General features: G+C 39.5%; 2 protein-coding genes across 5 annotated transcripts in view; one reads left to right on the top strand and one right to left on the bottom strand.

Moving 5' to 3' along the window:
• Positions 1 to 856: 856 nt before the first annotated feature.
• Positions 857 to 19,929, top strand: LOC145781067 (fibulin-7-like). Its single transcript, XM_082592801.1, has 10 exons — positions 857 to 995; positions 8,563 to 8,737; positions 12,794 to 12,988; positions 13,765 to 13,893; positions 14,106 to 14,228; positions 17,737 to 17,802; positions 18,146 to 18,304; positions 18,761 to 18,863; positions 18,949 to 19,086; positions 19,355 to 19,929. Exons 1-10 carry the CDS (start codon positions 900 to 902, stop codon positions 19,590 to 19,592), a joined length of 1,422 nt encoding a protein of 473 aa, XP_082448927.1. The 5' UTR covers positions 857 to 899; the 3' UTR covers positions 19,593 to 19,929.
• A 129-nt stretch (positions 19,930 to 20,058) lies between these two features.
• The window catches only part of LOC145781064 (uncharacterized), a 36,196-nt gene continuing 32,002 nt past the window's right edge, over positions 20,059 to 24,252 (bottom strand). For 3 of the 4 annotated variants that reach the window (XM_082592800.1, XM_082592797.1, XM_082592799.1), the window contains 2 exons: positions 23,828 to 24,073; positions 20,059 to 21,037 (listed from right to left, as the gene is read on the bottom strand). In XM_082592800.1, the coding sequence (XP_082448926.1) occupies positions 20,993 to 21,037; positions 23,828 to 24,073 (291 nt within the window). In that variant the 3' untranslated portion in view covers positions 20,059 to 20,992. Of the gene's footprint in view, positions 21,038 to 23,464; positions 23,516 to 23,827; positions 24,074 to 24,252 lie in introns of all 4 variants that reach the window. The other variant, XM_082592798.1, reaches the window with a different exon arrangement.

Genomic DNA, 24,252 nt, shown 5'->3' with positions numbered 1-24,252 from the left:
GTCAAGCTTGCAAGTGAAATTTCGGGCACATTTAAACAATTGCTCTGGGCTAGTTGTTGATCGAGAAAGACTGATGAATCCATTTCACAGATATAGGCTAAGAAATTCTGTAGCAGACTCGGGTGCTCTAAAACAGATTTAAAGATACTTCTTCCCAATTAGATAGCGATTAATTGTCGGGCAAGTTTTTAACTTCCTAAAAATTCTGATTTTGGGTTTTTATACTTTTCAGCGACACTGCAACGATGAAAAAAAAAAGCAGCGTTGTTCAAAATAAATTTTAACTCCAAAAGTGAAGAGACTTTCACTTGTGTTTACAATCCGCGTTTGAGTGCATCGTACCGTTTTAAAGCTTTTAGCAAAGATTAAAATACTTATCTCTCTGGCAAACAACCGTAATGTTTTGTGCGAACCCAGGTGTGGACAGCAAACATACCTCAATTAAACTTTAAAATGTGTTCGGATTTATGCGAACGTTAAAAGTTTAGAGCTGTTGGCAAGATCTCAAAAAACCGTTCACTCATTTATTACATTCTTTGAAGCCGAAGGTGTGTACCTTACGGCGTGAAATTTGATTACAGTGCCTGACTATTTTGGTGTTTTCATTGCGCTCGAAGGCCAACGACAAGAAAAAATGATCAGTTGATCACAGCTGAAAGAGCGCGAGTTTGTCATTTTAGTGTTTGCTTTGCAGGTCAAAGGCTGTAATTTGGGTGGCAAGTTCACCAGAACAAGAATATTCAATTTCCTTGCAAGCTAAGTTGTAAAGTCAGTATTGCATTGTAAGCTTACAACTAACGATTCCGGACTTTTAGCAAGAGAGGCAGATAAATCATGTTATATTTGCAGAGTAGCCTACTACGCTCTATAATTAGTTTACTTACAGTAGATATTAGAAGATGTACACTGCTTATAAAATTGCAACTTGTGTGACTTTGTTTAACCTTGTGTTTGGACACCCAGGAGGAGATCACGACCATCGCCACGGCAACCAGGTAAGTTATACAAAACTGTAACCTGTATTAGTTGTCAAGATAAGCAGATAACGTACTACAGTTTTTTTATTAGCCTACACAGCTAATTAATAAATGTTTCTACTGACGACAGTGTTACTGAGCGTATGTTGCTGTTGCAGAAAGTAAAGGTGCTTTCTACAATGGGCGGCCATTTGAAAAGGGCGTTCGATCTTAACGATGAGCACTTTCGGCAATATAACGAATATAAAATTTTAACATTGCAATTTTCAGTTACGCTTTATTAAAAAAAAAATGAACGAACTTTTATTAAGTTACAGCAGACTATATTCTTTTTAACAAAAATATGCCTAATTTTATTCGTTAAACAGTGAATGGTGCTGTTAACAGTGACGTAGCTATAAAGATAGTTTTAGGGGTGCAAAAGCAACTGTTTGGGGGTAACTATTTTAATGTTTGAAATATAGCTATTGAATGCAGCCAAACATTGATAAAACGTCATTAAACATGCAAATACAGTGTCATTAAAACGTCGTAATGTTAATAAAAACATATTCCTTTAGGAAGACAAGATAACGTTTTGTGGGGATAATAAGCGTAGCTAAAGGGGAACAACGAAGTCATTTCCCTCGTTCCATTCTTGTTTTAAGCTAACGTAGTTTGAAGGTGGATTTTTTAAAAAGTTTGAACAAGCCTGAGCTTTACTCGTACTCTAGAACAGGGCTTCCCAAACTGGGGGTCTCTTAACGAAGTTCGTAACGAATACCAATTTTCACAATGTACAGCATATTAGTCTAACACTCCTGTGCAAGACGCTGTGAAAGTTATTCACTTTATTGAGTTGCGCACTCAATACGGTACCTGTATTTTTGCAAGTTTATGTGGTGAAATCATGGCTTACTATATTACTTAGCCCTGGGTGAAATGGAATATAGTAATATAGTAAGCCATGGGTGAATGGAATCGGAGTTTAAAACCCTTTCACTGCATTGTGAAGTGAGATGGCTTTCAAAAGTCAAAGCTTTAAAAGATGAAGTCATAATTTTTGTAACGGAAAAAAATTGAGACTTCGTGCACCATTTTCGCAATGACAACTGGCTTTTCTTTTGAAATTATGCCAAATGTCAGTTTTACTTGAAAAATTCACCGAATTTTATTTGTTCCTCCTTGGAGATAACATCAATATTTTGCATTGAAATCTAAAATTGGTGCGTTTATCAAAAATTAAACATCTAGAAGCAGAAGGTGCAGAATGATTTATTTGAAATGTTTTCATTAACTGAAAAGTTTTTGGTAAACAATGATGTGGAATCAAACGTTATTAAACCTCTTGTTATCGACCATTTGTCAAAATAATGTCAGAAGCACTTTACTCCAGAATTGGAAGTTACCAACTTAGATTGGATTCAAAACCTGTTTGTAGAAAAAAATGTAGAAAACATAAAAAGCAAAGTAGGTAGGCCTACCCAGCACCTCTCTTTTAAATCACAGGAAGAACTTGCTGATCTATATTTTGACTCAAAGTTGCGGCTTAAATTTTCTGGAAGAAAATGCACATTTTTGAGCTGAACATTAGAGTGGAATATCCATCATTATCTGACCCCTGCCGTTTGTATCAATGTATCTATGCGAGTCACCGTTTTCAATGTTGACGGCTATCAAAACAAAATAGACCTACTGTTCCAGCTTAAGCAACATTAAACCGCTTTGAGACCAGCATTAATAAACATTGAAGAACGACTGGACTTGCTGTGTGACAAAAAGCAGTCGCACCCATCGGCCATCACACAGAATAAATGTGTAAGCTTTTTTGATTGACATTTTCTGACCCTATTCGTTGCTCAAGTACCAATGATAGACACTGTAAAATTACGACTTTAGTTTGTCGAGAAATAACTATCCTTCTAACGCAATCATTTCTCCACTCATGCAATTCGGTGATGTAAATGCATGGCTTTTGATGGCTGTAACTCAAGACAATTTTTAGACTGAGACTAACCGTTGAAGGAAAAGTGAACCCGAATTACGAGTGACCTTTGCGATGTCTTAAATCGGCTTTCCGATGCAGAAAAATGTTTTTATTGGAAAATGGGCTTGGCGAAATTACTGTTAACGTATACAGTTTCAGATAAGGCTTATCTCCTGTAAGGTAAACGATTTAATCTGACACCAAAACGCTTCATTTACTGTTAGACTTGAGAATTTATTTACTAGCAAAATGCCATTCCAAATTTGACTTCAATACCGATTACCTGAGCTTTTATCAACGCGCCATGCATATTCCAGGATTTGCGTGCAACGATTAGACTTCAGACGTTCAGAAAATTACCTTAAATGGGCTCTAAATGCAAAATCTGTTTTCAGTCAATTGCTGTTTTGATTTGTCATGCATTTAGTGGTTGACTTTTTCATTGATTCCTGCGTGTGTTGAACGGCGTATCGATAATGACAACTTTTACATGAACGAACAATGTTTTATGATGAAAATAGCAGAAATGCATTTCGCTTTTTGCGTCAAGTTATTTCAATAAGTTTTTTGGAATAATCCTGCTGAACAGTTTTGACTATCGTTTTATATACATAAGAAATGATTACACTTGGTCGCACTTGTTAGGAGGGGAGTTGCAACAACACGAACTACGGCAATCAATACGCGAAGCATTCCTCCAAAGGTCGTTAGCATCAGGACAATTTTTTCTGATTCTTCACCTTGAAATTGTGATGGTTTCCTTTCAGACATTGTGATGATTGTTGCGTAGACACGACGGCTGCCCCACTACAAAGCTATGCTGTTTTAGCGTTAAGTTGACATTTTGACACGTTAGACTTATGAAAATGAGACCGGTAGAATTGAGTTATCTCCTGTTATTCTATTAAACACAATGCATCATGTTTGCATCGCTGCAACATCTGTAGACGTTGATTGAATCTTAAACAAAACCAATGATAACAATGGTGCCATTGTCAGCTCTTTGAACTGAGAAACAAAGTTACATACAAAACCTAATGGCATTGTTTAATGTGAAATTTAGCCATCACATTGGTCAGAATGTTTTGGTAAAATTTGTGAATTACAGCTTTTAACTTTAGGTTTATGTCTTCGATGTAGCTTAGACGGCCGGTTTTAAATGAACTATTTTCTTACCATTTTTAAAAATTATTTGAGATCATCGATGAGCTTTGATCAGTGTTTTTTTCGTGTAAGTTTTCAATGACTTACGTCACAAATTCCAAGCACACGTCAGACAGCTATCACGTGACTTGTGCCTGATGTTGAAGGACTTGTTTTCCCAATCTCGAGTGCTCGACCTTCTGTCGTGGTTTTTGTGATGTGTAGTTTGACCTTAAGAGTTTGAAATATCTTAACCTGAGATTTTTAATTGATTTATCAGCATTTTTTCCAGCATTTGAATTCCTCCCAACACAAAAGTAATTTGGCCTGTGACCCGTTTTTTTTCGATTGGTGTATCAGAAGCAGGCGCGGATCTAGGAGTTTTTTTTGGGGGGGGCCAGAAAATTTGAAAATGAATTAAAAAGTAAGAAAAAGATAAAACAGATAGCCTATGAACAATCAGTGGCGTAGCCAGGAATTTGGGGGGTTTTGACGGCGTGTTCGCCAAAGACGACACCCAGCGGCGGGGGGTCTGGGGGACCTCCCCCAGAAAATTTTGAAAAATTACTTTGAATTTGGTGCATTCTGAGAGCATTTTCAACAAAAATATGGGTATAAATATTCCTGTAAAATGGTGCTGTCCGGTGGCATAGCAAAAGGATAAGATCATGTTTTCTTCGGCATTTTTTCGGTAGTAAAGCTAAGCATCTATGTTTTCTGGTTGCTAATTCCTGGCTGAGATGTTTGAATGTTTGGTATTGGCAAAACTCGCTCTTGTAATGGAGTTTCGCTTAAAATTAGGTACACTTTGTTTTAGAGACATGGAGACTGAAAGCATCATTCTCAATCTCGTGACGTCACAGTACGCGTGCCAAAGGGGGGGTTGTAAGTCAGCTGTGGGACTAATATCAGCTGTTTAGAAGCATATCAAACCATTCAACAATTTCTCACAAAATTTCGGGGGGGGGCCCGGGCCCCTTGGGCCCCCCCCATAAATCCGCGCCTGAATTCAGAAGTATAGGCTATCGTTCAAGTAAACACATAGATATAAAAAAAAGGTTATTATATACTAATACTAAACCTGATAATTTTATCTTTTATGTATTTTATAAAGTTGTAAACTGCAGTGTACTGTATAGTACATGTTTAGTTTTTTTTTAGTTTAAAACAAGTTCTTTTGAAAAGTACTGTGACGTTTATTAAATAACAAAAATAATATAAATTTGTGAAGTTTCTATTTGAATAAGGACCTTTTGATGATCCTTCTTTTAGGGTGAAACAGGCTGTCAAGGGTTTAGAGAGTAATAACTATATTTGATTTGATTTTGTTAAATAATATAGGTGTTGTTATTAAATCAATACACTATTACCCTAATTTTAAAAACTACAGTTTGATCAAATCATTCCGTCGTCGTGTGAGCGTCTAGGGGCGAAGGTCTATCCTTTTACCACCCCAGATTCACGATGTTCCTGGACTACACTGGAAGGCTACTAGAGAGCAGCCAGTCTTTGGTTTCATCATCCATGACACGCAGACCTTCCACTCCGTTAGATGGCTTGAAGATGGAGCAGTCATTGATGATGTGGTCTGCAGTCTGTTCCTCGGCACCACATTCACAGGAGGAGGAAGAGGCCATTCCCCATTGGTGCATGGTTGAGCGGAAAAGCCCGACGCCGTACGGAGACGGTTGAGGCGCACCCATGCCTGTCTTGGTAGTGTTAGACCGATAGGGCGTGTGTCGGCGTCGGGAATGAACGAATAGAGTCTGGTGGCGGTTGACTTCCATTCAGAACTCCATTTATGGTCCGCCCAAGCAGCCGCAGAGATGTCTTGTACATCAGCTTCGTTGATAAGAAGTTGAGCGGCTGGCACGAATGGGTGTCTTGATTTCAGTCAACGGGGGTGCTCGTTTGGGAGAGCAGAGATCTTGTGGTGGAGAAGGTGGTTAGGCTCCAGTGCCCGTCAACCGAGGGACAGAGTGGCTTCTTCGCGACGAAGCTCAGCGGGTTGGATGCCAGCGAGAATGGGGAGATTGTCCAATGGTGTGGGACGCAGGCATCCGGTCACTGTGCGCAGGGCGCTGTTTATGGCAGTGTCGATGTTATGGCAGTGAGCACTGCGGCACCAAATAGGTGCACAGTATTCTGCTGAAGAGTACACAAGGGCTAAGGCTGCTATACGCAAAGTGTCAGCCCTCGCCTCCCAGCTAGAGCCTGCCAGGCGCTTGAGTAGCGCAGCGCGGATGTGAGTTTCTTACGCAGTGACACCAAATGGTGGCGGTATGTGAGCGATCTGTCCAGTGTCACCCCAAGATATCTTGGTTTGGGGCAGAAGGACAGAGATTTTCTGTTGCGCTGGACGTGTAGCTCACGATCAGCTTCCCGATTATGGAGGTGGAAAGCTGCTGCCACAGTTTTGGTTTCGCTGAGTTTCAGTCGCCAGTTCTGGAGATAGGCTGAGAGAGTTTTCATGTCCTGGCTCAAGGTGTCTTCTAGATTTTCCCACGACGTTGTGGAGTGGAGAATTGCCAGGTCGTCCGCATAAGCATATTTTGCGGAGACCGTAGCTGGCAGGTCGTGGGTGTAGATGTTGAAAAGAAGTGGAGCCAGGACCGATCACTGTAGGACGCCGTTTTTCATTTAATTAATGACATAAAGCAGGAAAACGTACCAAAAAATGATAATAGTCTATATCGGGTAAATAATGCCACGACGCAGGCTGTTAACACTTTTTACTTTTCCATTTAAAAATCTTGCTTTGATTTGCTGTACGAGCGCTACACACTGTGAAATCATTCAGATCAGTCATAACTCATAAGAATATCAAATGTTTATTGCTTTAAAATTTGATTGAAACTTCCAACGCCTGTTCGTGTCAGAGCTTCTGCAAGGTTGGAAGGTAGTGTAGAAACCGAAGGATATTCCGGTACCACTTTGTCAGAACGTTTCAAAATTTAAAACGAAGCAATCAAATTCAAATAGTTCAAAAATTTCGAAACATCGTAAGTAGGCTGCTAGGGAAGGCCTATCCAGCCGTCAAATCAGTCTTGCTCTACATTAATTCAACGTCTGCAGGCGTTGAATCAAAGTAAAAAAAAAACTAATTTGCAGGATGAAAAAAGCCTTACACAGAATCAAAAATTTCATTTTAAAAAACAACCAGTAGAACAACCATTAAATCGAGTAAAGCAAATGACTTAGAAGACTCTAAACTTGGATTTTTAAATTTTTACAAATTGCTATTATATTCTGTCTAAACATTTGTCACAAAAAATCATCTCTTGTCACTTGCATCATCAAGCAACCGGTTATCTTTGTAACAAAACCTTTTGCTGAGCAACTAGAAGTTTATCTCAGTGAAGTACATCCGGGTAAACTGGCCTAATTTTTAATTGAAATGCTGTAATTTTTATTCAATAAATGCAGCAGAGTGGGTATCTAGTTTTATCATTCATTTTTCAAGGAGAGGGAAATGGCTACTGTCGGTTGCACCCCTGATCGCCTCATCGTGTATGCGGCTTCAGCTTCCCATTGCCCATAATTATGCAAAACTTTTGTAACATCTCAGAGCAGTTGGTCTGTGATATTGTAGCCTACTTTTTTAAATAAATTCACTTGTCAAATTGAAAAAATTAAACCAAGTAACTGGCTGATACTGATTTTAAAATATGGCAAGAAAAACATTTCATTTGTGAAGTGAGTTAGTTCAATTTGTTGCAAGTTGAAGCTTTTGCTTTGGTTTGTCAAAAGCAATAGAAGTGCATTTTTGGTCAGAGTTATTTTTGGCAACTCTTAAGATTGTGAGAATGGAGACGTAGAGTGGCTCAAAGGCAAGAAGCACGGTTCTTCGAAAGTTGTCCCTTTTTCCGTCTATCAAAATAACTGACTTCGTCACACGACACACTTGACGACAGACATTCCTTATTGTTTGCTTTAAGCTAAAATAAAGCAGAGATTGACTACCCATCAAGGGTTTCTACTTTGTTTGCCCCAAACCACACGTAGGGCTTCACAGAAAAATCGCATTTTCAGATACGTTGTTTGACTATTAGTCAATGTTTACACCGTCATGCAGCACGATTTTGAGCAAATGGTCAGTGAGTTTTGAAATAGAATAACTTATGTTTTTTTATTTTCAAGTTTGCGTTTCAAAAAACGTGACACAACGTTTTTTTTTGCTTTTTCACGCTTCCCAATTCTTGTATAAAACCAGTTAGGCTTGCTAGCCCATCCCTGGAATCATTGATGCGTAACGATTTATCTTTTGAAACGCCGAAGTTTCTTCAAAGTCCCACGCACCAACTGAATTTTTGTTCTCATGTTATTTTTTAAAGTAGCTGATAGCTTTTAGCGTGGACGTCGCAATAATAGCAGACGTCCACGCTTTTAGCTTTAAAAAGTGTATAATTAGTTAGTTTGAGTGACGCCAATTGCGATAAAAGTTTATTGAAAATCAGGAAGTTGTGGCTGTTTCAGGGAGCCACTATCGTAAAATTGAAGAACCACATCAAGACAATGGAAGAACTTTTAGAAAAGCAGGAGCGTCGTCTCACGGTTGGCTTCGACTTCCTCAAAAAGAAAGTTTACTCGATGGAGAAGATTGCGGCCCGTGCAGAAAGCGAGTTTATTGAAAGACGCATCACTGTTCCAAGTAAGGAAGTGCTGCTTGATACTAAAAACGGGTCCAAGCTACGTAAGGAATTTGATAGCCAACCTTAACCCAACTCTCCAACCATTCACGCCCAAGATGTTGTTTCTGCTTGAATAGATCAAACGTATTTGTCCTCTTAAAATTATCGGATTGGTGAAATATAAGGGTTGTGTATGTGGGATAGCATTATATCCTACCTGCACGATGGGTCATTTCCCTGCGAATATGCAACACTGGCGTCATTAGGATTCAAAAGTGATGCAATATTTGTTTTTCTTTGTGTATCACAATCAGTGATATGAATAGAGTTCTAAAAAGTAATTTTTTTTGTTTATTCAGAGCTAAAACATTTTACTTGTCATATTTTTGTTTTCATTTCAATTACTCGTTGACCTATTGTAGAGAATGTTGAAGTTGTTGCACACCGGACTTTTTTCTCTTTGATAGGTGTTAAATAACTAATCCGCATAAATGATTTTCCTACTTCTTACCTTTTGCAATGTCAGGTGTGGTGGTAATCATATCTAAGTGTCAAATTTAATATGTACAAAGCTTATCACTGCAATAAATAACCATAAACAGGCTCCTAAATGATCAGTAGATTTTTCTTTGGTCTAAAATGAGAGCGTTGGCTACAAAAGGCTTGAAGTCTGCAACGGTTCAAGCAGTAACATTGACAGGGGGTCCACGGAGTACTTTTGTACCTGGGCGCGGGATAATTTTAGACATCCCTAACCTTTCCAAGGGGTCTGGAAACTTAAAAAACCTTTGCGTATTTTTTTAAATGTAGTGCGTTTTCTAACAAGTGTCTTCCCAGAAGACAAAATCCGTCATTTTTACGTTGAATCAATGTAAAAATGACGGATTTTGCTGTCTGGGTTGATTTGAAGCCCGAGAATCTCATTGGTACCGGGCCCAAATCATTCTCTTGGTTTAGTTTTACTAGTGCTTTTGCTTCAAAGTTTTTAGCCTATTCTTCTTTTTAGGTCGGTGGCATAAGCTTAAAAACAAGCAATCTAATCGTTGGTTTATAGCCTATAACGTATAGTTAAAGAGGTTGTTTGTTTTTGACATGAAAATAAAAGGATTACAAGGAATTTAAAGCCTTTTTCAAATAAGTAGCCTGCTTAATCAACCACAGGTTAAAGTCGATATTGCCACCAAAAATCGACCAATGTTTAGATTGATTTTTGCAGTAAATCGTTTTAAGAAAAAAAGTGATTTTTATGTTTGTTTTTTTCATACGACTACATAAAAAAGCAATCTTGACATTTTAAACCGAATTACTTCTAAGCTGGTGGTAAGAAGACACATTTAAGCATCGAATTGTGACCACATAAGGTGATTAAATAATGATTTCGTATTAGCGAGATTTTAATTCTTGACCGTTCAGCCCGCAGCCATTTGTACTAAAATTGCTGAGTTAATGAAATAATCCACCACAAATATTTCTAATACATTAGATATGTACCACAACATACGCGTGCCTTGGCATTACCATTCTATTTATAAACTCTAAAGTTTATCGGAAATAATAGTCAGATTCTTTTCATGTTCATATTGCCCTGGCCTATATAAAACTAGCACTGATGCTCCCAAGAAGTCTGGTCATTCATAACACTGCTCAATTACTCTACTGCCTGGGCGTTGAGATAATAATTTCGGCCCGGTGCTAATGAAAAGCCCGCCTCCCCCAAACAAGACACATCCAAAGAAAACAATAGGACTCCAAAGAATGTGTGGCGTTTTTTTGTTTTTGTTCCACCTGGAATGATCCCGGTCCCTTAATACTAACGCGGGCCAGGCTCCAAAATACACCCTGGTGAACACTACTGGCCACTATCACCTGCAGGCTGCAATCTCAACTGCTGATTTTGATGCTTCGAAATACAGTATGGTTGCACATTTGTTCTGCCGCCAAGATTTCTTGCCGGCAAGCAGTACCATTTTTTTTTATAGCTTCAAGATCTTTTAACATTAAAACATTGTAAAAAAAGGGTTACTTTTGTTACCAAGGTTATTACCATAGCGATCTTAAAAGGACAGTTTTTTTGAGAGATTGCTGCTGGCAAACAAATACTTTTAGCTCTAACCAGCAGTATGCAAAAACAGTTGGATCTCTAGTTCAAACTTAGATTATTACGTTTCGCCAATAGGCCATGGTGTCTCTGTTGCTGTGAGTGAAAAAAATAATTATTGCTGAACCAACTGTTTGTTATCGATATAATAAATCTGCTAAAAATTGGATATTTTAAGACTTGCTGTTTTTGGTTGTCACTTTTTGTAGATCAGAGATACGATATTTCTAAATTCTAACCTTGATATTTTAAGTCACACCACAATAGCAAAGTTAGTGAAGAACGGGTGAAGAATTTTTTTGTAATTTGGATAGCCGCCGCCGTTGACATTAAACGTTAGCACAATTTGGCTTAAGTATAATTTTAGTCTTAAGATGGAAAAGTATTGCAATTGAACGACGGTGCAACCGCAATATGATATCGTCAATAACCTGACAATTTTGCAGTCAAATTTAGATCTCAAACTTGATTTGATGGTTCGATCTTGCAGTTCATATATTGCTGTGCATTTATGTTTTCATTTTATCGATTGGTCGAAAACAGTAATCAGTACCTGAGCTAACGAAAAATAACACTTTGATTCAATATTTCCGTACCAATAGCTCGATTGGTTAAGCGCCTTACAAAGAAACTACAAGGTCAAGAAGCACTGGTTCGACTTTCGGTGTGTGCGCTTGAGCAACGCATTTCAAGAACTGCTCTTCATTCAGCGCCAGCAGTGGATGGAATAGTTCACAGACAACAACATTTCAGTAATTGGAAACTTCACTATGTCCAAATCGGTAACAGGGCCTGCGTCAGTGGGTCAAGGCCTTTACAAGATACTAAACTGCCAGGATTAAGCTTTCAAGAAGCTTTCTCAGTCCGAGGATGAATATTCCCACAATCCATCAACAGGCACAGTTCAAGGTCAAAGTCATTTTCACTGATTGCGTGCTTGAACTGAGCTAATTTCAAACAAACAAGCAAACAAACGATCCTGTTCAAGGTGCATGTTTGTGTGAACGCCACTTTTACCAGTGTCATGTTCAGCAGGAAATGATCCAAAAAAAGTCTATTACGTTGACGGCTATACGTTTTATGGATGCAAAGCATTGATGGACTTAGAACTAAAACTTTTTGATTTTCCTTGTTTTGTTTTGGTAAAAGCGGTCTATCCGGTTGCATTAGCTTGACAAACGACCAGGAAGTGAACAGCTTTGCAAAAAAATCTTGTTGACCTTTTATTTGAAAACGATCTTGGACACGCATCACAAACAGTCTATTGTGCCTACAGTCGTTAAAATATCATGTTTTTTAAAAAAATGCTTTAACGTCGGATTAATGACTAAAATGATAGGTTCTTGTAATTTCATAGATATTGTATAAGCTGTACACTGTACAGTGTACAGTTGTGCACGTTCCGTTTGTTATTGAAATTGCGTTTTTAAGTTATTCCTTTTTGATGTGTGTGTTGATTAAGGCTGAAACCCCTATATTTCAATGGAATATTGATGGCTGGGCGGTGATGTGTTCTTGATTTCATCCCAAAGCCTTTGAATAAGGCGCAGACCTATTGGTATTTATGCAACGTAGCAATGAGAAGATCGAACTTTTGAGTTAAAAATTTAGTTTATAAGTTCAGTTGATTAAGCGCCTCACTTCATGCACAAAAATACTTCAAGATCAAGCGGCGCTAGTTTGACTTTCGGGGTACCGTACCAGGCACCAAGTGGGTAGAATAAATCACAGACCATTCTTCAACAACAAGCGGAAAACTGGTGGATTACGTTTGTAAGTGTGCAATGCCAATGCGTAGCGTCAAGCAGAGCACTTACAGAAAGCTGGTCAAATCAGAGGGCTTATTCGTAACCCCAATGCAGAAATGTTTGTATAAACAAGACTTAGGTTGGTTTACCATTGCTCTGGTTTATTGCTGTTCATAACACACAAAACATGTTTCCTGAATGTAAAAAATGTATGACTTTGTATGTTTTAGGCAATTGCACTGTTCCTCTACCGCCCTCTAACGGCCGGATTTTAGGCGTTTCTTACGACGCTAATGGCACTCCTCATATGGACACGGCGGGTGTGCTGTATTTTGTGTGCGATGATGGATTTCATTTGTTTGGCTCTGAAAGCAGAACTTGCTTGAAAAATGGAACGTGGTCAGGAGACAATGTCGTGTGCGTTGGTATGTGCCGGTATGCAGTAGATTCAAATATTTGTCAACAGTTTTGTTTTTAGTCAGACATTGCTTTTTAGCAAGAATAGTTGAGATCTCGACAGCCATGATAATTTCCAATGCTGGTGGACTGCAAAAGTGTTGTGGACTGCAAAACTGCATATCATCACTGACATGGACTCGGTTACTGAGACCGATTGTCTAAACGCTAAACTTTCCGCTTGGGTTTGACCTATATTTGAAATGCTGTGGCCGCAATGCACCCTTCTAATAAAACGTTTTCACTAAAGTTAAAGCTGTCTTTGACTCCACTTCTCGATTCTAAGTTGTACATGCTGACAAACCAACAATTCCTTCACAGACAGAGCCGTTAAGGGAATAATTTTGGCCCGGTACCGATGAGATCTTTTGGCCCCAAATCAAGACATTTAAAAAAACGCAGTACGCGGTGGTTTCTTCAAGTTTCCAAGCCCCTTGGAAAGGTGAAGGCCCCCTAAAATTATCCCATACCTGGGTCCAAAAGTATTCCCTGTCAACGTCACTGCTCACAGGCTGCGTGTGCATTCTCTTTGTTCAATTTAGCCAACTGCAAGTCTGCAACATGCTTAAATCAGATATTCTTGAACAACAACTTGCATCCTTGTACGCTGGTCCACAGTTACAGTTTGGTAGATTACAAAAAGCAAGATTTATAACACAGTTGTGACGAATTCAATCTTATTGTTGAATATAATTTTGAGGTACGTCACTGCTTGAAAGTTTAAATAAGGACTATTCCTTTACAGACATTACTTTTCAAATTGCTGCTTGTTCCAAGCTCAATTGCCAAAACGGTGGAACTTGCGTGCGACACAGTGAAGATTCTTTCAGATGTGATTGCACTAGTGGTTTTTATGGGAAGCGGTGCCAAAAGGGTAGGCAAATCGATTGATCGGATTTGAGAATATTTGTCCTTGGACTTAGAAAGCTTCTTTGCGAGCTTCAATAAGTGTTGTAGGTTGTGTGACTATAAACATTAACATATCATTTGAAGGTTAATATAGGTAGCGGGCTTCTTTTGTAGACTGAATTTGCATGTTAACGGCCTTGGCCTTGTGCAACTTAATCAATTTCTTTACAATTACAGTTCATCGACCGGTGGTACGAACTGGTAACGTTATTCGAGCGACCTGTATTGAACGTAGCAACATAGAAAGATGTTCATGTCCGCCAGGCTACAGGATCGGTCCTGAACATAATCTTTGCTTTGGTGAGTAAATAACTTACTGCATTTGCTTATTCGGTTAATGCTTATAGTCAGAGATGTACGTATGCGCCGCAAATTCTACGCCGCATACATGCGGCGTAGACTTTTTGTTTGCGCTAACGTTTGCGGCCACATTTTTTTGGATAGTTTGCGCTTGAGGATGCGCCGTAAAGTTTTCGCGTTTTTTTAGCGCATAGCGTTAACGCATACTTTTTAATGTCTTAGTTGTTGTTTGCAATTTTTTTTATCAGACTGCGAAATGTTGACGTCTTGCATTTGCCCATTGTTCTAGTGTTGTGTCACAGTGTCATCTATTGTTCAGTCAGCTGGAGTTTGTTTGTATATCGCACTACTGCCTTTGACGCTAGAGTCCCACGTGGAGACTGAAGTCTTGCAGAAAAAAAGAAAGAATTAGTTAAAACAACTTAGGCCTACTGAGAAATTACGGGTCAGAACAGGAATGTAATGTAAGCAAGCAAGTAGGTAGGTTGGTAATGTCGCTCCATGTAAAATGTAAACAATGACTTGGCTTCGTAGTGTGAAGTTTTTTTAGTCGAGCAGTGTTGAAGGCGTTTGTAAGCAATTGTGAGCACTTTAATTTATATTAGTTAAGTCTTGCATTTTGGGGCAAATCAGAAACTTCTCAGGCGATGAGCAGTGCAGCCTATGTATCTAAACAAACTCAAATATTTGGTCTCCGACCGTGATTGCTTGCATGATGTTGTACTCTGTATGTTATATGTAGTACATTACTTTGCCTTTGCCGGTTATTCTTGTTGTAGGCTATGTAGCGTAGTAATGTGTAGGCCTACATACAGTAGGCTATCAAGCTAAGGTAATTTTTACTTGACAATTTATACATTCTGATGCGTAAGTATGTAATTATATATGTTTTGTAACTTGATGAGCAGTTTAGCAAAACATGCATCCAGGGGCCAATTGTGAGAGGCTTTTGAGTAGCCTACTGCTAATAACACTAGTAATGCTAACTATCCTTGAATGCTAATAACAAAGAGTTGTGCAGTTCAGAATCTAAACTTGCTTGTGTCTGGCAGTTTTGTCTTCCATTAACCCACTTTTTAAAAATCTTATCAAAAAAAAGCATAGAGCCTACTGAGAGAATTATGGCATTAAAAGCAACATTAGTCTTATTCAAACGGAATCATTTTAAAAATAGTGTTTTTTATAATGGATTTTTAGGGAGCGACAGTTAGTATATTACTAAGAGCGACAGTTAGTATAATACTAGAATTTTCTTGATAGGCATATGGTACAGTTTCTTACACTATTGTATTCAGGGAATAAATTACGGTAATACTAATCTCCAAGTGAAATGGAGCATGATAATACAAATCCATGGCCCTACATGGAAAAGTATTTTAAGCTCTCTTCTTCGAAAGGCAAAAACTTATATTTTCAATGCCAGATCGATGTGCCTTCCGGCCAAAAAGATAATTTCTTGTAACGAGAAATCGCGAAGTGGCTTGAAAAGTGTGTTGTTTCGAGTGGTTTATACCGTGTGAATGTTTGGCACCTAGCAAACAAAATGAGTTTGCGCTAGAGTATGCGCTAACGCTGACGCCGCCAACTTTTTTTACAAGTTGCGTTGACGCATGCGGCGTATAGTTTTTCGAACGTTTGCGTTTGCGCTGACGGCGTCAATATTTTTTGTATGCGCGTACATCACTGCTTATAGTAGCATAATGTCGTCGTGTCCATAAGCCAAATCCTTTAGTCTAAGTTAGCTTTACCTACATTTGGAAAGAATACTTTCAACTTGCTTCGAACAAGACAAAGTAGATTATAATTGAAAGTATAGGCAGTAGGCACTACTTCGGAACGCCCATAGGTCCGGAAGGGCCTACAGGGAATGCCACCCATTGAAAATATAGTTTGGGACAGATGCTAATGAGAAGTCTGGGCTCGTCAAACAATTTAGGCACCTCTAAAACAATAAAACATAAAACGTTATCTTAAGACAGGAGTGTCCAAACTTTTTCCCAGGCGGGTAAGATTTGATAATGCGAAGTGCCCGCGGCCAACAGCCTCTGACAGTGTTGGTTTGCGTAAAGAAAGATAGATATAAAGCGATTTTTGTTTTATTTAATGTCGTTTTCATACAACAAAGCAATATGCAGGTTTAAGTTTTACTGTGTACATATCACGGGATATGATAAGTTAGGCTGTATAAGTTATCTGCTTTTCCACAAGAAGTTAACACATCCACAAACTTTGCAAAATTTAAACAGATGTGTTGATGTCAAGGATGAAACTTATGTCTTGATTTCTTTATCTAGGTCAAGTCTGGTTCGAGGTTAGTGATAGACCAGCGTAATACATCATGAAGACAGGAGTCGCTCAGCTTTGATCTCAAGGGGTTGATCAAGTTCATGCCCGAGAACGTATGCGCACACAGTTCAGTTCAGCAGGCTATAGCCCTAAGAAGGGTAGGCAGTTATCTCTGGAGCAATGTTGGCTACTGTTCATAATCACAAGAGAAATCAAGGGCTACAGTCAAAGAAGCGCTGCTCCGCAGTCGACGGCATACCTTTAAGTGTCTCGCCAAAGACGAGGCCACATGCTCTTGAGCGGTGTCGAACTGGCGCCCTATTGAACGTCAAACCAGGGCTCTCACCACTCGGCTATACAATCGGCCCATGCTCACACAAATATGTTGAACCGAACAAGCTCAACATTTTCTTTGTAAACTTTCCTATTTCTAGAAGTTTGTTTTTATTCAACTGCTGATAAAAAAAAACACGAAAGATGTTGCTGTCAGCTTCGCAGAGAAGTTCAGTTAAATACAGGAGAGCTGGAGCCTCATTAGGGTTCAAGTAGAAAGAAGTGAATAGCAATAAGTCCTTTACATTTGCGGCAAAATATCGAAAACGGATGTTGAATTTGCAAGCAAGAAAATAAAGGACTATTCGACTGTATTCCTCTCTGGGACTATAGGTGATAATAGTTGAATTCGCAAACATAAAGCAACAATGATTCTAACTTTTCTCGCCAGGCTTTTGTCTACGAGAAAAAACTGTCTTCAATGATTTTGTAAAAAATGCAAGTTGAATTTGTATTATTTCTGTGTGTCTCCGGGCCAAAAAGAACACATCGTGCAACAATAGGCGCGGGCCGTACCAAAACGTCTCGCGGGCCGAACTTTGGACACCCCTGCCTTAAGAAATTACCACTAGCCTATGTTCCTCAAGGAAAGACATAGGTTTCCACCAAAAAGTGTTTTTTAAAAAATACTCCAAATTGGATGCAAACATTCCAAGCCCGCCGTTATCCCAGACCTATGTCTAAAAATAACCCCTGTTAGGCTGTTACTGCCTCATCCCTAAAACGTTTTTAGCACTAATACTATGTTAATACTTTTAACTGCCTAAGAAATAGTTTTATTACCCAAACAATCGTGTTTGACCTGATAAATGTCTCTATTTAGTTTATGCCCAGCCTGGGCAGACTTCTGTCAGGTGAAATATAATAATTGGCTACAATTTCATTGCAGACAAAGACGAATGCGCCGAACAATTCGATTTTTCCACCGAGATCGTGGTCATTCCTGAAGACATTGGTAGGCTATGAACAAAGCATCTTTTCTTTTTTTTTAATCTAACAGCCTGCGGTACTGCAGCTAACTATTGCTTGTGAAGTCGAAAAATGGACGTAGGATAAGAAGTTAGGGTTGTAAGCAGGCCCCATATTTTAAATAAAAAAAGTAAGCCTGGACTTCAAAATAACTTTAAATCTCGAAATAGGCCAAAGCGTTACATTCGCTGCATGAAATGGGCAAGTCAGCTTATTCACATCAACATCAATTCGAAAGACCCACATTCGACTTCATGAGAGCCTCTGTCATTACAATACTTCTTCTTGACATATAAGCTTAGGCCTAATGCGACACTGTCTTTCTGCAGTGGGCACAAAGTCTAAACGGGATGCTTTCTACAATCGGCCTCTTTGTCAGCACCAATGCGTCAACACTCCAGGATCATTTTACTGCACCTGTCCTGCTGGATTCAACATCGACTCGGACGACCGGGGAGAATGTAAAGATGTGGACGAATGTAAACTGGGTAAGCTGACATCAGGATTCAGTAAATTTTTTAGAATGATTTGGTGTTTCGGAAGATTTACTCAAAGCCTTCTTTATCTAGATTACTCTTGTGTTGCTTTTATTGTAAGAATCTATTCAAATATCACATGGCGCCTTTGCAAGAATGTTAAAGCCATTGTGGCCTATACAAGGTCACCATGGTTAAAGCCGTCGTATTGGTGTTAGCCTATCTCTATCGGTAAGAAACAGACCGGAAATGGAAGGATAAAGAAAATGGTGTCAAGATATTTTAGCAACCCTCAATGGTTAACAAATATTATTATTATTCATTTTGCTTTAGATATGCATAAATGTTTGCGGTGTCGGCTACCCCGTTTGCAAAACCATATTGTCTTTATCGTAGCAGGCATGCTGAGCTTACTATGCAGTGAATGAGCAAGCTATGAACAAAAGTGCTCTATTGCTTGTTTTGCAGGTCTCCACAACTGCACTGAAGACCAGCACTGCTTCAATGTTGGAGGCGGATTTAAATGCGTGGAACCTCGGTGCCCAATTCGATACTCGGCTGCAACAGATTTGTGAGTGCTTAATCGTTTCTGGAAGCATACCAGTGACTTACATTCAGTACCGTAGTATAATTATTCTGCTGCACTGTTTCAACAGCATTTGCCAGCATGAAAAATGCGACTCTGGAGACAAAACTTGTTTCAAGGAACCGTCGACTTATTTCTTCAACTTCATCGATCTTCCTTCCAGATTGAATTATCCTGCCGACGTTTTTCGTATGGTTGGCGACAAAGAGTAAGTACCCCTTAGATATAGCCTACACATGGCGACCTACATAGATCGCTATGGATATACACTAGGACTACAGTAGAATTCGATATTTCGTCCTATTTTTGTCGGTCCTGGTAGATTTCCTACAATTTTGACCTGTTTGCATATTTCGTCACTTTTTTCTGATCCCCTTGAGGTGACCAATATTCTACTGTGATTCGTTGTGCATCCACCTCTCATTGTCTTTACACTGTAGACCAACCATTAATTTGTGGTGTTTCTGTGTGTTCAGATCAAAGTCAAACTCCTATCGGTTCAGAGTGTTACCCGGACAAGAAAGCAACCTTTTCAGAAGCAGGAAAGTTGATCGTGTCACTGGAATGTTGATGCTACAGCGAGCTCTGAACGGCACGGAATCTGCGACGGTGGATTTTGAAATGAAGGAAATTACAACTAAAAGGAAGCGAAGGGTTAGCGGGAAATATGTCTACCGCATAACCTTTTTTCAAACACCTCGGGACTACAGATAATTCAGCCGATCGTGGAGCCTCTCGCTTCGGCATGAAAGTGTATAAATGCTCGATGGTTCTCGAGAGATCGAGTTCGGAAGCAACGACGAATTTTGGCCAGATATGGGAGAGCTGATCGAAGTCATTCTTACGCTGAGGCTTTTTGATCTGCCGAAATCTGAGAAACTAAGACAGGGGTTCCCAACCTTTTTTACACCGTGGCCCCTTTAAAAAACTAATGGCCCCCCTATTTTTTCAACCTTTTTAAAAAGTTAAGAAACGTCATTTTAATTAAACTTGTTTTTATTAAATTTTCATTTATTTCTTTTGATATATAGTGTTGAAGTGAACTTAGAGATGATAAATTACAAAAATTATTATTTTGTAAATTTTTTCAAGGCCCCCATTGAAAAAGGCTCACGGCCATGGCCCACAGATTGGAAACCCCTGAACTAAGATAACGTAAATCGAGTTAAATCATGCTATGTGTAGTACAAATCCATTTTTATTAAGGACGCAATATTTCGCAAAGACACAAAACATATCACACGGGTCAGGTCAATAAAAGGAGTTCAAAAATATTTAACCTCTAGAAATATTTAACGTTATCAACTTATCGTCATCTCGTCCATTTCCAGTTGTACATTGTACCTAATTGTGTACTGTAATGCAATCTGGTCAAAACGATAAAGATTGCTACCAAAAACAACCCTTTACGGAATACTGTTGGGGCCACACTAGAAGGGTCAACCCCTAATTTGAATTTTTTTCAAGCCTGACACGTCTTCAAGAAATGTCGGGCTATTCGTAGCCACAGTTCTTGTAGTGCGGCGGATAAGACAAATGCAGCTCCGTGCCCCACATCACATAACTTAAAATCCCATTTACTTGTCACAAAACTTTCTACGAGAGACATTTTGTGCAATGTTATCAATATGTTCATTTGCACATTCAGTGAAAAGGTAGCTACATTGCTTTGAAAATGGCAGCGATTAAGATGTTATGCTGTACTTTCAAGTCTCGTTGGTTAACTTCCCTGTACAATGGATGAAAGCATAAAGTCTTAACTGCACAACACATAGTTACTATTGCGATGATCAGCAGTGGGCGTGCAGCAACGCGGGCAAAATCTACAATTTCATTGTTGTACTGCACATATAAATACAAGAGAACGGTGATAAAAGCACTTTGTACGTTGCAACTGCCAGTCTGAGCCACTGTTTGCAAGACATTCAGCTCGTCGGCAGCTCACGCCCCCAGATCTGCCGTTTCTCTGGTGGTTGAGTGTACCGTTAAGACAATTGCAAGGGAAAAGAATCTCGTTCGTTACAGGACGGATAAGATAAGGTCACGATTTTATGCTGTGGCCCGACTGGTGTTGTCGGGCAAGGTAGGGATGCTATTGTCCGCTCTCCACCTGTTCAATACGGCGAAAATCTGTATCCTCTGGTGTGGGCTAATGTGGCCTGAAAAGCAAGTAAATTACGTGTAAGTAAATTACCGCCATAGAAATAACACAATGGATTTATAAGATTTCATGGTCTAATGAAAGTAAAAGCTGAAGCACAACATTGAAACTTCTAGCAGTTGAGCAAACAGGTGATAACTACTAATTGAGATACCGACCGATCATTACAACAGCTCTACTACAATTCGCTTTTACATACTTTTCGTCGGTAACATTAAGAGCGGTAACTCTGGCAATGATTAATACCTAGACATCAAGAGTTGCCGTTTTTACGACTAGCAACGTTGAAACCATGTAAAAACGGCACTACAGCTATGCAGTCATCCGATGAGCACAAATCACAGGCTGCACCAAAAGATAAGCTTCTACAGCCGATGATGGAAAATGATCTGGAGTAGTGGCAGTGGCAGGCAAACTGTTTTTTTTTCTAGACCCGAAGTCTCTTAGGAGCACTTTGTGTTCAAGTGTCAGTGTTTTTTTTTGATTTTGGATCAAAATGAAGCAACCAAGCAGAAATCGTAATTGCCTACAGGAACTGAGAGAACCGCGGAGTAAACCGATTCACAAAATTTGACATCGCATTGCACATAGATTTGATTCTGTAAACATTTTGTACCAAAACACGGAATTACTTGTGATGAAGCTCTTGCTAAAACTAAACCACATGTGCCATTAGCAATCCATTCGTTTCACAAAACTAAAATAATGACAGCTATTTTTTGATGGTTACGAACTCATGTAAAGACGCCACATCATTTGCCGACCACTGCCCGAGAAGATATATCCGTACAGGCGTACACACATTCATCTAATCCGTTGGGTGGATATATCCGAAAGGTATTTCATGGGGTACGTGGGGCTCATGCTGGCATGCAGGTGGCACGCACACGGGAGAAGATTTCCCAAGTCAGACAAAGTTTACAAACCATCGACCACAAGACATTTTACAAAAAGATATCTAAAGGAAAATACTCAAAATCGTTCATACGCTGCCAACTGCATTTAAGCAAACACTAGCGAAAGAATATCGTCTCTTTTGGACGGTTTTCGACAACAAAACTGTTGCAGGTGACCACTGACCATACTTGGGTCCCTCTACACCAGCTAACTAGACAGCCAATTGACCGTTTTTTACGCTGACTTAACGTTTTCAGACGTTGAATCAATGTAAAATTGGTTGATTTTCCGTCTGGCTAAAAACTAGCAACACACTGAATTCCAATAACAATGTGTTGTCTCATGACACTGATCAGAAGATCCCACAAATCTGTACATAAACCTGTTTTTGAAACCTATAAAAACGAAACTAGCTAGCAGAGTAAAAGTACTAAAGTCTATCACTCAACATAAAAACTAAAAATACTTTGTCATGGAGTGATTAGTTAGACAATAAAGAACAAACTTAATGAGTTAAACATAAAAAAGGAACATGAATATCTTGACAGGTGAAAAGTTTGTTTGTATGAAACTAATTGATATCATACTTACGTAAGTTACGTTCAACAAAAATGTCACCATTCGCTGGTGCATTTGTTAGAACAGGCAACGCAACATTTCTAAAGACAGAAAGAGAAAACCGACCGGGCGTAGAGTAGCGCTCCCGCACGAAATTAATTTTTTGAAACAACCAAATGTTGCAGGAACTTTGTTATTATAAACAACAAAGAAATTACGACGTTGACACCAGAGCCCTGAGCTCAGCCAGGAAGGGAGCACTGTCTTTGCGTCACTGCCAGAAGTGGCAGCAACGTGGTAGGATGTGACAAGGACAAACATGAAGGACATTCAGCGCATTCTCAAAACAACATTTTCAACAACTTGCTGTGGACCAACATCAAAGTATCCAAACGATTCGTTGTGTTTGTTCAGCAAACCAAAAGCTAATCATGTGGGCTACGGCTCAAGCAACAGAACACACGTAAGAGACAAAATGGTTCTGACTTCTTCCATTCTGACATCATTTTAGTGTCAAGTGGATTGTTCGTTTCTTACGTTACAATGACGTTAATTGTAATTGCGAATGAGACAATGCACGTGCACAATCAAAGCATACGACGTTTTGTTTGGTTGTCCAAACCACGGGAAGCTAACAATGATTCGACGTCAGAACGACATTGAATCAATGTTAAAACAACGCGATTTGTGAACTGAGCAAAATTGAAGCAAGTCATTCCAAAACTGCAATATGTAAGAAGCCAAAAAGACCCTCCACGGGCGCAGTGGGGTGACATTAGGCCAAGCCCCGGCATTGACATAAACAAACCGTCTGAGTAAAGGTGAAACTGTTACAACAATTCACTATCATCCATGACAAGCCTTGCAGTACGTGACCGAAAAATGATACAAAACCCACACCGGTTCAGTCAACCTGAGCGCGCCACTTGTCAAACTTTGTGCATGCCAGCATGCGTTCGTGTGAACTTACCACTGCACGAAGATTGCAATGTTAAACCACGGGGGATAGCGGGATAGGCGACTAAGAGGAAAAAAATTGTCAAATCGTTTCACAGTGTTTGGTACAACGTATAAACTTTTATCTTCTCCTGATGAGAAGTGTTCAAGCAAACGAGTTATCCTTATTTAAAAAAAAGGTTCTGAAAACAATTCAACATCGTTGCCGAATTACTTCGCACGCTGTTTCGTACATTCGCTACAACAATATGGCCACTCCTATTAAACATTGATAGTTGTTCTGTAAATGCACGGAATGCGCATTTAGCAAAGCCTACACAATTCAGAAATTAAAACTGTTTGGTCAACGTGCACGTAAACAAGCCATGCGTCTTACCCCGTAAGCGCTCGGTGTCAAGGCGGCTTGTTGGTATGGGTCCAGCAGAGGCGTTCCCGCGGTGTAGGTGATCTGTTGAGGCGCGGCGACAGCACCTGCGGCCGTGTAGGCGATCCCAGGCTGGATCTGAGCGGCTGCTTGACTGGCAGGGGCAGCTTGGATGTACCGTGTGGTCGCGTATTGGGGGATTGTATATGCGGCAGCTCCCGCAGGGGCAGCGGCGATCCCACCACCCGGTTGTTGCTGCTGAAGGTAATAAAAAAAAAAAACGTTACTAATTTTTGATCTACAAAAATAACCGAGGCAGTATTGACACCATCATTCTTACTTATATTTTCGATCTGAAATCGAAATCACTATAACACCTTAGCTAGAGCTAAAAAAAAAACTGAATATTTTGAGCGTGCTAGCATAAAAATAAACCT

The sequence above is a fragment of the Aplidium turbinatum genome, chromosome 12 (genome assembly GCF_918807975.1).
Source record: "Aplidium turbinatum chromosome 12, kaAplTurb1.1, whole genome shotgun sequence".
Taxonomy (NCBI): Eukaryota; Metazoa; Chordata; class Ascidiacea; order Aplousobranchia; family Polyclinidae; genus Aplidium; species Aplidium turbinatum.
This window is presented reverse-complemented; position numbering and strand designations above follow the sequence as displayed.

Excerpts from the sequence above, each read along its gene's own strand:
- LOC145781067 (XM_082592801.1), top strand. The coding sequence starts at position 900 with ATGTACACTGCTTATAAAATTGCAACTTGTGTGACTTTGTTTAACCTT. Across the intron at positions 18,305-18,760 it reads TGTGGACGAATGTAAACTGG|GTCTCCACAACTGCACTGAA; the intron begins GTAAGCTGACAT and ends CTTGTTTTGCAG. Across the intron at positions 18,864-18,948 it reads TACTCGGCTGCAACAGATTT|CATTTGCCAGCATGAAAAAT; the intron begins GTGAGTGCTTAA and ends CTGTTTCAACAG.